This window comes from Lissotriton vulgaris, chromosome 1_1 (genome assembly GCF_964263255.1).
Source record: "Lissotriton vulgaris chromosome 1_1, aLisVul1.2, whole genome shotgun sequence".
Lineage (NCBI taxonomy): Eukaryota > Metazoa > Chordata > Amphibia > Caudata > Salamandridae > Lissotriton > Lissotriton vulgaris.
Genome location: NC_141685.1, coordinates 1,814,272,527 through 1,814,287,439, shown reverse-complemented (window position 1 = coordinate 1,814,287,439; position 14,913 = coordinate 1,814,272,527). Strand labels below are relative to the sequence as shown.

The following is a 14,913-nucleotide window of genomic DNA, read 5'->3' as shown; positions in this document are numbered from 1 at the left end:
CGGAAAAACAAAAAGAACCATTGGAGAAGCTTGTGTGTGTAACGACTTATGGGCCCTATACCAACAAATTCAAAGCCATAATCATGAAAAATTGGCACTTAGTAACAGGCCTTGACATGTCCTTGGATAAACCACTTTTTGCTCTAAAAAAAAACAGGAGCATAGGACAACAGCTAGTAAGGGCAGACCTAGGGACAAGCCAAGTCAAATCAGATCTACGAGCCATATGGAAACTCAAACCTATTGAAGGACACCATAAATGTGGTACCTGTGTCTCTGTATAAGTTTATTGTTTGATTAATTAAAATCATTACAAACCCCCCCCCCATGTCCATAAAAACGTAGTAAAAATGTCATTACATTTATAAATACACCTGATTTTGACATGGTTCCATAATTATATAAAAGGAAATATATTTATTTTTAAAAATTTGGGGACCTTTTGGAAAAGATAATTGCATAGTGTATACCCCAGTGTTCCAAATTTTAATGTTCATACACCACTATTTGCGACCTGCAGCTAGTCGCTAGTAAGCATGCTGTCCATTCATTAATGTTATTGGTCGGCTATTGAAGGTGACTTTGATCCTGCTTATTTTGTTTACTCTTCGTCTGCTTGCCGTAGGAGGTTTCTGACCGTTGTCATGAATTTGACGCCCCTGCAGACCAAGATAATGGAAGCGCCTTCCAGCCAGCTTATCACTGCTTGTCTGCATGAACGGATGTTCAACTCATTGAAAATTAATTTTAAATACTGTCTCCTCTGTTCCAGGACTGCTGGACAAGCACATAATAAGTGAGTTACAGATTCTGATTTAAAACCACATAATCGACAGTTTGCGGATTGATGGGCTTTTTCCAAGTTGGATACAGGTCTTTTGAGTCGTGCAAGCCCATGCGGAAGTTTGTAAAGCTCTTTTTTAATTGCAAGCTGAAGTGAGCGGATAGATAATTTGGGGGCTTTAGGGTTCTGCATGAGTTGATGACTGTCCACCCATGCCGGCGCTTAGAGATTGATTTTTTGTCAGCCAGCAAGAATTTTTTTTTAGCTGCGGCGTTTACGACTTTGCCGAAGCTTACTCTGTCTTCCCCGTTTTCCCACGCTGTTTGTAGTTCCAGCTCGGTCAAAGCTGTTCTCAAAAAGCTTCCCCATGAGCTCGGTATTTCTAAGTTCATCTGGTGCTTAATTTCATCCCAGCATAACTTGTTCAGGGTGTCCGGGTTAGAACAGCGGAATTTATGACAAAGTTTGACAAAGCTACTCATTACCCGGAATTTCTGGTGCTGTAAGCCGAATTCCAGTCGAACCTGAGAAGGAGAGGCAGATTTTGGCAGCTCAAAAACGGCCTTGTAGATCCTGGTCTGGAGCTCGTTCAGTAGATTTGCTTCTTTTCCACACCAGGTGACTAAGCCGTACGATAGGCTGGGCTGGATTTGTGCGGCCATGACTTTCAGCAGATGAGTGTAGTTCGGGCAGTCTAGTTTTTTACGTAGAAGTCTGTAAGCATAGATTAGTGATTGGGCTTTAGCTTTTAAAGCCAATTTTTGTTCCTTGTGAGATATGCCCTGCTCAATTATTATGCCAAGATATTTATATGAACGCTGCTCTTCCACGGTTGCCCCTTTTACCGACCATTTAAACTTTGTCTTTTTAGAATCCACTAAGCGAACAATTTTTGTTTTTTCTTTGTTTAGCTCCAGTTGCGCCTGATCCAAGTAGGATGCTAAATGATTTATTGCTCTCTGTAAGCCAATGGGAGTCTGGCTCAGCAAGACAATGTCGTCTGCATATTGTAGGATGGCGACTGACTCATTGGCCATGTTTGGAGGGTGACAATCGGCTTTTTCAATGTACTGTGCGATATCTGAAAGAAACAAATTAAAGAGGCTGGGAGCTAGCACGCATCCTTGTTTCAATCCTCGCTGGGTAAAAATGCTCGGGGTTGTGCTACACCCGTCGCCCAGCTTTACTCTAGCCCAGGTTTCCGTGTAAAGGGCAGTTATGGCGTTAAGCATTTCTGCTGGCAAGCCCCAGCCCTTGAGTTTGTTCCAGAGAAGACTCCTGCTTACTCGGTCGAATGCGTCTCGTGCGTCAACACCATTGAAGGCATTGAATTTCAGTACAACACCATTAAATGGAATCATAAGGAATTCACAAATTGCAAAAGCCGCAATCTGGTTTATGCAATAATCTGCCCCTGTCCCAAACTATACATTGGGAAAACGACCCAACAAATAAATCAAAGAATTGCGCAACACAGATCACGAATTAAACTCAACATACAGACAGCGCCAATGGTACAGCATTTCCAACAATGCCGACATACTGAAAAAGATTTCAGATGGACGTGTTGTCTGCAATTAAAACCCCCACACGAGGAGGAGACATTGACACACTACTGTTGTGCAGAGAAGCATATTTAATTTTAAAGTTCAACAGTGTGATGAATGGAGTGAATAAACTAAGCGAACTACAAAGGAACCTACACTGATTCCCCCGTGTACGCCACCAGCATCTTTTAATATCCATCCTGCAAGCCGCCGCAGTCATAGAGGACCAAGGTCATTCCCTCAGCAAATGAGCTCAATTAAAAGCAGTCGGTTCATTAGATAATCTTAAAAAACTACAATTCCCAGAATTCTTAGGGAGTCAGATGACATTGATGCTGACTTCCGCATAAACTAGTTGTCAGTCCTCACTCACACGCTAGACACTAGGAGTGAAAGCTGTTGGAAGCAAAGACGCAGGAACGGCCGAAGGAGGTAAGCCGCGAAATTCAAAACGTAAGTTGAGCTTCTCAACAACGTGAATTGAGCGCATTAACATAAAGGTCTCAATTCCTTTTAGCCTAATAAAGCGACCGCGGCCACAGAAAATAACGGCTACGCAACGCAGCATAATGTGCGATATGGAGGTTTAAAACTGCAGAACGAAGAAAGAACCCCCCACCCAAACACGTAAACAAAACGTAAGCATTTGGTAGTAGCGGAACAGAGAGTCGGCTCCCCGACACTGAATAGGGTAAGAAACTGACATAAGCTCAATCTTTCTTCCAACAGAAACAGTTCCAATATAAACAGTTTGAATAGAAAGAACCGATCTGCGCACTAGAGCTAACCAGACAAGTAAGTGGCTTTATATTGAAAATATAGAAATGCCAATATTGAATGCCAGTACAGACAGCTAAAGGCCGTGTACTGTTTACACAGGCACTCAAAAACTCCGTAGTTGTGAAGAAGCACAATGACACATGCAGCGCTGGAACATTAAGGTACACACATGTTCTATAAGCGCTATTTTAGTTGCAAAGAAATAGGAGAAGGCACTAAAACAGTTCTTTTCACTTTTTAACTCATCAGGTACCCAGGTTGCCCTGAAGAAAAACCCGCCCCGAATTATAGGACCGGGTTTGGAAATGCGTCGGCATTTCCACAAGTGATTTATTCGTTATCACCAAGGGCGCAAAAAGAGGAATTGATTTATTTTTTAAATACAAAATACCCTTGGTGATATTCAGTCCGAAATGTACAAATAATAAGAAGACAGGACTGAAATTGAACATTTGATTGTTACTGGTGTACCGTTAAGCATTGAAATTTATGTGTCCAGAATATTGATTCAAATTAAGTTGTTTTTGTCTAAAACAGTATAATTTTGTAAATTCACGTTTGTAATTGTCATGAAATGTGTATAATTTTGGTCAGGTTATGTTTCAACCTCACTGTTTGAGCCTAAGTTGAATGCATGTGTGAAAAAAAATGTGAAAAAATCACAGGAGCTATCTGAACAATCGGAAGCTCGAGGTTGCTGGTTAAAATAAAATAAAAACAGCAGCAAACTCGTGACCAGACACGTCTTTATTTTCCAAGGCATTTCTGGAGAGGCGTGGGAATGGATTAAATCTTTTGTGACCAATAGAATGCAGCAAGTCTGGACGCCGGCCTTCGCCTATTTGGCGGAGGAGCTGGGGGCCAAGACCATAGCTTATGCTGATGACACCCAGCTCCTCTTTACGTGGAAGAAAACAAGAAAACAGATCTCTCCCAGTGAAGGCCAAAAATTTTTCACAGGAGTTTTTCAGTTGCTAGCCCAGGCCCAATTAAAATGTAATGAAGAAAAATCGGAGGTGCTTCTTTACGGATCCTTCCCCCCCTCCCCCCCCCCCCTCCCTCCCATTTTAGAGAAGATATTTGGCCAGCAGGCTAGCCCTTGCCTAAATCTATGGGGAGCCTGCAGAAAACTTGGGGGTATGGTTTAGCGAGGAATTGAGATTTCTGCCCCAGATCAACAGGTTGGCTGGTGTGTGCTTTGGCACACTGAAGTGCCTTAAAAAGTTTCTTCCACTTTTGCCTAGAATGGCTAAAGAAATGGTGACCCGGGCTCTCATTCTCTCACGCCTGGACTATGCTAATGCCTTATATTTTGGCCTTCCGGCATATCAGTTAAGAAAGCTACAGATTGTCCAGAATGCAGCGGCTAGAGATTTACTGTGTATGCCGGGAAGGTCCAGTGCGAGCCAGCTTCTTCGAGTTTTGCACTGGCTTCCGGTCGACCAACGTATATTGTTTAAGGCTCTCACGTTGGTCCATGGAGCGCTTTACAAGTCTGGCCCTCAGTATCTTAGAAGTCGGTTCACGTTCTACGTGCCGCCCCGACAGCTACGCTCCTCTGGCCAATGCCTGGCCTTGGTCCCCAGGTATCCATTGGCTACAACGGGAGGTAGCTCCCTCTCAGTCAGAGAAGCTGTGGCCTGGAATGCCTTGCCCTTTGAACTACGGAACAACGACGACCTGAGCCTGTTCAAAAACCAGAGGGTAGTAGTTAACATGCTCGGATAGATTCAGCGCATTTATCTCCCCTCCCACCTTTTAATCAAGGGAGTCTACCACGTGAATAAATTAGATTGTGGACTGACCCACCTTTTTTAATTTCACCCTTTCACGTCACGACTACACCTCCCCGCCCTCTCACACGTATGCACCATATGGCCGGAACAAAAGATCTCCGATAAAGAGCCCCGGTTTCGGGAGCCCGTCAGGCATTGCAGCGCCAGTCTGACGAGGAGCAGAACCCATATGATGAAGCATGACACCTAGTTACCTGGGTGTGTGAGGGTTTTAGTTCCAACAAGGGGATTCCCTCCTTCTGTCCAGTACACGCACTTCTTTTCTTTCACTCTTCCCGGGGAACTCTGTACCCTTTCTTGTGTTACTGTTCAAAAAACACCTGAAAACGATGCTGTTTAAGTAAGCTCCTAATCTGATCTGGCTATCTCTCCTTCTTCCATTTGGCTTTCACGCCGGGACACTTCAGAGTAGCTGTGCGCGATATAAATGGAGGATAACATAACATAGCATAACAGGAGGGCGAGCGTGCTATCGTAGTTCATCAGATCCAGGCAGGGTAACTCTCCGCCACCAGCTAGACCCCAGCCATGGTCCGACCCAAGTCTCCTCCCCGCTCACCTCGGTCCTCCCTACTCTCTCACCTCCAGGCACTCGTCTCTCCCCAGGTACTCGATCATTCTCAGAGCGAAGAGAAAACAGGCTCCGGCCCACGTTCAAGGTGATCTCCCCTCCCCCACTGTCGTACTTGGAGAGTTTTTTCTGTGGCTGTGTGAGGAGTAGCATGCAGGACGTTTTGCTTTGAATCATCTGCATCTGTAACACTATGGCAGCAGAGTTGAACGGCGGTGTGGCCGAACTCCTCGCAGAGCATCCACCATTTTAAAGTCAGGCATTTTAAAGTCAGGCCTCCCCCGGAACAAGAGGCCGTCACTCAGTACAGCGCAGTTCTTCCTCAAATGTAACCTCCGGTGTACCCGCAGCTCCGGCACACAGTGAAGGGTGGTTAGAGTAAAGATGTGTCCTCCGGGGCCTCTAGTATTCCTGTGGTCAGGGTCCAGGGGATCAGTCCCCTAGCTCCTCCGGGCCTCTTATTATTGCCTCAGTAGGTAATTATTGAGGCTTAATCCAGTTGGGCCCCCAGCAGCTTGGGCTCAAGTTATTAGGCTCCGGCGGCTCCAACAGTCTGTTCCTACCGCCGGGGCCTATAGATCTCCACCCTCCTCTCTTGAAATTATTCCTTCCATGCTCTGGCTGGGCTGCGGCACAGACGGTCACTCGCCCAGAGAGTCTTCCCCTTAAAGCTGCTTCACTACGTGGGGGGCACAACTCCTCACAGGGCGCCCGACCAAGGATCTGATTTCTTCCAGGGCCGCCTTCAATTCAAACTTGAGGGACAGGCACAGCCATTGGAAATCAGGCAGGCCGCCTCACCACCGGAGCATCAATCGGCAAATTCTCCGGGTGGGCTCCGGCACTCCCACAGTTTTCATAAAGGGCCAGGGACGGAATAGTGAGAGTATTCAATTCTTTAATTTTAGCCAATCCCAGACAAGTAGTGTGTTGGACTGTGTCATTAAGAAAGATCATTTGAGTTAGTATCAGACATGCATGGGACAAGGACTCAGTACCATGAATTTGCCAGAACTTAGTGTCCCATACTGATTTTAAATATGTTATCTCTCCAATAATCATATCCCTTCAGTGCCACATTTTCAATAAAAGAAGAGCAATAAATTATCTTAGTATGCATATATTTTTTAGAAGGTGGAATCAATTTATAGTAATATGAGGCCGGGTCTGAAAGATTATATCTGTTAAAATAAGTGTACTTCCACTTTTTCGTGCTAGAACTACCCGGAGATGGAGTAGGGCAATATTCCCATTGTGTATAATTAAAAAGGGGATGCTGTCCACTAGTTCTATGCAGAAAATTATGGCCATAATGTTGGTAACAAATAAATCGGCATAGTTAGCCGAATTCAAATACAAATCCTCTGTATCAAAGAAAATGTAATATTGTAATTTAGAAACAAAGAATTCACAGCATTGACATCCCAATCATTTGGATTTAGGCTTGAGGCTTGCCCTTTCACTGGGGAATTAAGAGGTGGGTCAGAATAAACAATTTCCATTGTAGAATGTGAAGAAGGTAAAACTGATAACTGGTCAACTGAAGTCTCGACATCACCCTCCGGCAGCTGGGGAGAATCGGAATGAAGGGTGCTCACAGGTTGTAAAAAAAATATCCCGATGTGGGACACTCCTAGGCATACTACTGAGTATTGGCCATATGATGTAGCTTGACATGTTCAATCGAAACAAAGCGATTCTCTTTGTATCTTGGTAGCAGAGGTAGAATCACAGTTTGGTGCCCTGAAGACCAAGAATTGGGACAGGAGCACAATATGAGGGACCAAATTATTTCTTGATCGCCACTTTTTCACGAACAAGACCACTAACTTTGGGGAGCAAGCCAGAAACAGGAATCAGAACTGCTGCATCCGCTGGCGAGGGTGAGGGCAAATGTGTTTTCCCCAGAGCATCACCACTCTTTTGTAAATCCTGTAATACCGTACAGTGGTTATCTATGACAAATGTAGTGGCTGCCGCCACAATGTCTAGACCCTCAAGGTCTAGAACAAACATTATAATGCCAAAGGGCATTTCGTACGGGGTCCACCCACCCAGAGATCTTCGTTGGAGGTTAGTAAGAGCATGTTGAACCCCATAGAGGTGAGTCAACCAGCCAAGGCCCTTACCTAATACCCTTGTTGTTAAAGATTGCTTTACGTCACGGTTCATCCGTTCCACAACAGAATTGTCCTCAGGTCTATATGGAGATGTGGAATGCACCTGCACCCCAATGGACTTCATCAAATCACTATAAGCTGTAGAGGCAAAAGCCATATCTTTGTCTGAATGAAAAAAGCCACAGGCATAAGTCCAGACAAAGACATGCAAACAAGCGTCGGCAGAGCTCTGCGGCCAAACCCAGAGGAATCTAGTGCATGAATCCCCTGCAACCAAAATATATTTGAAAGCATTATGGATGTTAATGAACCGCAATGATCAAGATAAATACACCCAAATGGATGGTTAGAAATGAAAAGATCAGTCTGAGGTGAAAGCTACACAGTAGAACTCTTCATTTGTTGCAAATCTCATAACAAAGCACATATCTGCGAGTCTACTGGTATGAACCGTGCCACCAATAGCATTGCTGTAAAAGAGAAACTGTAGCAGACACTCCTGCATGAGCTGAAGCTAAGCCTTCATGGGTAGCCACACTGAGCCATAGTCTCCGGTCATCATTGGGAATCAAGCGATAACCCACTGTAGGAATAGTTACAAATGGTACTTTGTCAGTAGTCATCTGGTACAGAGGGACGGTAAACCCTGGGAAAAAGGATTACCCTCCTTTTTTGCCACTATAGCCACCAAAATGTGGCTGCTTCATCAACCATAGAATTACCAACAGCATGCACTCCAGCACATTGATGACCTAATGTGTGGATAACATGTGTAAGTGGCAAACTGTCTTTAAGAGTGGCCATACTGACCCAAAACATTTTATGCTTGATTGTGCTATCTTTAGAATCCTGAAAATCAGTTTGTTTCCAAAAAACAAATTGTCATTGAAAGACAGTACACAATAAAAAGAGTCACAAACAACAAGGGGGGGGGGGGGCAATTCAGGACTAGCAAATTTGAGAGCTAAAAGTAGAGCTCGCAACTTGGCCAATTGGGCCGTGCAGTCCCCAAGGGACCGCATGTGAACCGAAAAAGTGTGAAAAACTCCATCTACTATTGTACCTAATATAATAGCACAGGTTGCAGAATAAGCCAGCCTTTAAATTAATGCTTATCATTTCGGATCCCACACACAAGCTGGGACATATATTAGATAAAATCTTCTGTAATACGGAACTGGACATGGATCCTCCGATCCCCTTAACTTGGTTGTATCACTTCCTTGTCATCTTCTGGATATCAGATACAGGGAAGCATGTGCCATCTAGGAAGAAAGCGGCAAATACAACTTCAGAGCCTTCAATAAAATATCTCTGCTGTCCCTGTAGAGGGCACACGATTCATCTGTCCCTTTACTTTCGGACAATCCCGTAGTGGACGCTTGCGCTTTAGATTCTTGGCTTAGGACTAACATCAAAGCGGACGCTCCTCTGACCTCCCGCACTTCAAGGAGAGTCTGTCGCTCAGCTCCCTGGCTCAGTGAATCCTTGAGAGTCAGCAAAAGTAAATGCAAAAGCCTTGAAAGAAAGTGGCATAACCATTATCTTTCGGCAGATATGATCATCTACAGGGCAGATTTAAAATCACATTACAAAATGGTGAAAGTGGCCAAGATAAGCTATCTGCAGACCAAAATTGTGACCACTAATAACAAGGGCAAGGAGATCTTTAGTATTTTAAAGTCCTTTACAGCTCCGAAGACAATTAGTAAAGAAACCCCACTGTCAGCAAACTGGACTAACCAGGTGGCCCGCTCCTTCCACGAAAAAATAGTGACGATCCATCAGTCCTTCTCTGTGGAGACTAGAGAGGATAGGCCTTCACGTAGCATCGAAGATGAAACAATCAGGCTTCATCAGTACTTGGGACTCACAAGGCCCACCACTATTACACTTCCCAGCCATTGAAATCGAGGATTCACCTACTTATCTGATGGGCCCTAAGTCAGGATCACCAGCAGATGCCTGCCCAGCTAAATTACTACCTGCTCTAGCATCCACCATAAGCCAACCAGTCAATAAGGTGCTGAACTCTTCTCTGGCAACGGGCATTGTGCCACCACTCTTGAAGCAGGCAAAAATCCTGCCACTCCTGAAAAAACTGAGTGCTGATCCAAATATTCCCGTGAATTATAGGCCTATCTCCCTCCTACCAGCCTTCTCCAAAGTGTTGGACAAACATGTTAATAAAGTGATTTTGGAATACGCGGAGAATCACAATCTCTTGCACCCCACTCAATCGGGCTTTAGGGCCAATTACATCACTGATACAGACAGCTCTGCTGGAAGTGACGGAACATCTCAAAGAGAAGCTAGATCAGGGGGGCAGAGCGATCCTCATACTGCTGGATCTGTTGGCGGCGATCGAAACAGTGCCACACATGAGGCTCCTCGACAGACTGAGCAACATGGGCATAGGAGGTAGGGCTCTAGCCTGGATAACATCCTATCTGGAGGCTAGAGAACAAGTAAAGGGTACTCACCATTTTTTTCAGGCCCCATGCCCAGTATGGAGGTGAGAGTCCCGCAGGGCTCTTCTCTGAGCCCAACTCTTTTTAATTCATACATTTTTCCTCTAGCACCACTGGCCGAGGCATATGCGTAATTTCATACGCTGATGATAGCTAATTTTCTCCTGTGACAAAGGCAAAGACTTCAATGGTGACGAGATTAGATCTTGCCTCACAGAGGTTTTTAAATGGCTGAAAGAGAATCAGCTCAAGTGGAACTCTGATAAATCAGAGATTGTTTTCTTCGGCCTGCCTACTGGGAGCGACTGGAGCCAATGGTGGCCGGAGGAATTTTCTCCCCCTGCGTTGCCCAATCCACAGTGAAGAATTTGGCAATCTACATCAACAATGCCCTCTCTATGCACTCCCAAGTACAGGCCCTGGTGGGGACCTGCTTTTGCCTACTCCGTATGCTGAGAAAATTTCTTCCGCTCCTCCCACCGGACTCCGGGAAGACAGTAGTCGAGGCGCTGGTTACGTCCAGATTGGACTATGCGAATGTCCTTTACCTTGGTCTACCGGGCTACCTCCTTCAACTCCTTCAGGTGGTGCAAAATCCAGCTGCTAGGGTTATTCTCCGATTAAAACCTAGGTCCCACTTGGCCCCTCATCTCAAGGCCTCACACTGGCTCCCTGTGAGGGAGCGGAAAAAATTCAAGGCCATGGTAACTTATTTTACAACCCTCCACGGTAAGGGTGCCGGTTACCTCAGGAAGCGTGTCCGCTGCTACGCACCTACGAGAGTACTTAAATCATCCTCTGCTGACTTGCATTTGGCTCTGAAAGCTTCCACGGATCTGACTAACTTCAAGAAATTGCTGAAAACATGGCTTTTTAAGATCTAAGTCATCCTGAGGGCAGTCATGTGCAAACGTACTAGCGCCAGGACACTCCTGTCGGAGTAGCTGGGCACTTTATAAATACCTGTCATTCATTCATTCATTCATTCAGAACCAATGGCCGGTTGAGCGGAACCATCAGTGTAAATGATGTAATTGTGCTCATCAAGAGGAAGAACTGAAGAAGGGAGAGGATGGACATGTTCATAATGAAGGAATTCTTGTGTTTGTAAAGAAAGATAAAAAACTAAATTGACATTAGGCGATGCCAAGCACGTAGCCCATTGTATCATATGAGGATGCAGGGCTTTAGAGTTAGGAACAGTAGCCTTCATGACAGCCTCTAAGGCAGGCACTGGAGAAACAGCAAAAATGTGTTTACCTTGTGCAAGAGGGCATTCCTTTAAAATCCCCATCTGCACAGCCCTCAGTATTTTTTCAGTAGAAGTAAAACACAACTCTGCAGGAGTATACAGATGCGAATTTGTAGGCTATGGGAACTGTGTCACCCTCATTAAAAGTCACATAAGTGAAACCGATCGCTCCGGGCAAAATCCGGATAAACAAATTGGTAGTATTCAATCAGTAATGGTAGTAAATCAATCTTCTTTTTAAGTATTGTGTCACAAGCAAACCAGACTGCAAAGCATGCAACACTGCGGTGTGTGCCAGAAGCCAAGAGGAAGCAGAAAAGGAAGTGTATCAATGCGTAAAGTGGATCGATACGCTGAGCATAGTCAGGAATGTAAGTCCTGCTGAAATTTTAAAAAAACAATATAGATTGCCATTTCTTAAGTGTAGAAGGAGGCTGTATTTGAGCACAATTCTCCAAAAAGTGGGGTGCTAAATCCCTACCCTCATTGGTTAATTAATAACCAAGAAAAAGAACAGCCAAAAACGCAAAATGCGATTTAGCAAAATTGAATTTGTAACCTAATGTGGTGAAACGCATGATGATGTGATCCACTCGCGCAAGACAAGGATTTAATTAATCATCGGTCAGGTAAATGTCATCTGCATATGAAAAAGGGTCAGGGTCAATTTCATTCAAAAGAGACACAATGTATGCCGCAAAAACACCGGGGCTATTCTTATACCCCATAGGCAATCTCACATAGCGCCTGTGGGAGCCGGGGGCGCTGAATGCGGACAAGTGACGGCTCTCAGAAGCCAAATTGTAATATCTAAGTAGTTTTAAACTTTTTACGCATAATATCATTGATCAGTGCTGTACTATGCGTGTTCTGTACATTGCTATTCAAATGTCTGTAATCCAAAACAATTCGATATTAACCATCTGGTTTTAAAATCGGAAAAAGAGGATTATTCATCGCAGAGAAACAAGGTTCAATTACACCCTGATATTCCAATTGAGTGAGAATTTCTTTAATGGATGCCTTAGCATTACATTAATCAGATATTGAGGTTGCGGCTGAGGAGTAGAGCAAACAGGCACAACATGTAAAGGAGAATCCTTATCCCAACCAGCCGGGTTGCGGTATAAGACAGGGGCTAAGGCAAGAGCCCACTCCAAAGCCTACACATGCTTAGTCTCATCTGAGACATATGGCGAAAAGGAAGGAATAATCACCTCCTCGCCATGAGGACAAGCAAGAACAAACGTGGGAGGCCAATCTACCTCCGCCAGTAAAATGTCATAAGAAGATGTCAGGTTGTCCCAAAAAATAGCATTTATGGTGCACTTAATATCACCTTCAATCTGAAGGTCTACATGATAAAGTCTATCAGGGTAGCTACATGGGTGTCCGTGATTTCGACAGTCACAAATGTGTCCGTTGCTTTCGCCTCCAGAAACTGGTGGAGTGTCTGCCACACTACGGTAACTTCTGCCATGCTGTCGAGGAGAGTCACCGCCAACTCCTGTCCAGGAGTAGGGTTCACACCGTCTGGGGCATAGGTTGCGTAGTCTCACCTTATCTGTGATCCTGTCGTCCCCCTCCACCAAATTGTTGATGCAATGATTCCTGAAAGGAACGAGAAAGAACGAGGATCAGGAACCTGAAAACTTTCTGGAGTTTTAATGTTAGAGCGAACCCGTAAATCATCTCTACGTTCAGAAGAGTCTGGTGGTGGTGAATCAGCACGAGACCTAGGCTTCTATTGCTGCTTAATTTTGTCCTATGTCTTTTTAGGAAAGACTAGACGTTCCTCCTTTTCAGGAGGGGGTTTACCCTGAGGCTGAGTAAAAAGTCTGACTCCCAAATTATTGCGGCCCAAGGATGTATAAACATCAACAATAATGATTGGCAACTCACGTTCCCGATCAATGTCAGCCACCGCCGAAAAGGGTTGGTGAACCTGTAAGCAAACTGCTTCATCCTTAATATTAGAAAGAATCATTTCGGAGACAACAGGAAAAATACCCATCAATTTCATCCCCAAATCCAGGGCAGGACCTGCCCTGTGCTCATTCTGTACTTCTGTTGTTTCAGAACGCTTGGAAGAACGCCAAGAGTGCCAAAATAAAGTGTATACACTGAGGCAAACACTGTCCCACTTGGTAAACACATGGCAAGAATCCTGTGTTTCTCCACAGGACCAACATAAGGGAAGACAGCATCAAGCTGTTCAATCTTCTGAGCAATATAAAATGTGAGGTCCGCACAAGCTTGAGGGCATTTACCCATCACCAAATGAATATGAAGAGGGCTAATCACAAGGCCCCAACCATGTTCCTGTAATAGAGGCGCAGCTCCTGGTGGAGCCACCAGAAAAGCCTCCGTCATGGTGGTTCCAGTCAACATAGGAAACATTTGACAGATGGTAGCATTAAATATGACAACTTTCTCTCAAAGTTTCCGGTCCTATGTAAGTTTATCAAAGATAGTGGAGCCTAATCTGTTTTATATCATGCATGTCTCACTTTATGTTTACCCGGTTAAGTTCAGCACACTACAGTGCGTGTCCCATTATTTTTAAAAAACTGTTGAGTTTCCACACGCTGGGTTCATTTAACTTTAACTCTTCAGTCACTGCGTATCGCATTTTTATTTAATTCACATTCGCCACGTAGTTTTCACGGTTATATCTTATTGCGTTAGGCACTTTTCTGTCAGACACTCGTTTCCATTTTTTTGACACTTTTGGGTCTTTGGAATCTTAGGTATGCATGCTCACACTCGTATGGTTGTTATACATGTGTCTTATTTAGAGTGGAGTACCTGATTTGGTCCTGTTTAACCTTTATTACAGACCCTGATGAAGGGTCCTCGTTTATTGACCCAAAATGCATTGGGTATACTAAAGCATTGAAACAAAATGAAAATTGCATCATAAGATTGTTATTATGTATGCCACCAGCTTTTGGATGAAATATTGGATTTGAAAGAATCATTCGAAAAAGTTTAAATTTGAAGAAAATAAATCGAATTTTGTGAAGAAACCGGCGTGTTTCTATGTATATTGTGTGCACATTTTGGTGGGCAGACGATTCTCCCCACACCACATCCTCCCAACATTCTAAAACTGCCATTTTCAGAATTGTGCCTAAAATCCACCCTTACCATTACCATAAACACCAAACATGGTATTTCTACCTGTTCTCAAAGAAAAGTTACCACTTATTAAATGTGATAATGTTATCCTGTGGGGAAAGGAATGCTTTGCAGCAGTGAAAAACAAATTAAGAGTTTTTCACTACAAGGACATGTAAACATTAAAAGTGCATGTCCTACTTTTTAAAAACAATGCACCTTGCCATATGGGCTATTTAGGGCCTACCCTAGGGGTGACTTATATGTATTAAAAGGGAGGGTTTAGGCCTGGCAAAAGGTTTCTTTTTCCAGGTCAAAAAGGCAGTTTAAAACTGCTCACAGGCTGCAAAGACAGGTCTGAGACATGTTTAACAAGGTTACTTAAGTGGGTGGCACCATTAGTGCTGTAGGTCCACTAGTAGCATTTGATTTGCAGTCCCTAGATACATGTGGTAACACTTTACTAGGGGAC

At 44.2% G+C, this 14,913-nt stretch overlaps 1 protein-coding gene across 1 annotated transcript in view; it reads left to right on the top strand.

Annotated features, from left to right (window-relative positions):
* Positions 1 to 9,506, top strand: part of LOC147751262 (uncharacterized) — a 49,258-nt gene extending 39,752 nt beyond the window's left edge. The window contains exon 4 of the mRNA XM_086933178.1: positions 9,154 to 9,506. Within this exon, the coding sequence (XP_086789304.1) occupies positions 9,154 to 9,506 (353 nt within the window). The remainder of the gene's footprint in view (positions 1 to 9,153) is intronic.
* Positions 9,507 to 14,913: the final 5,407 nt, after the last annotated feature.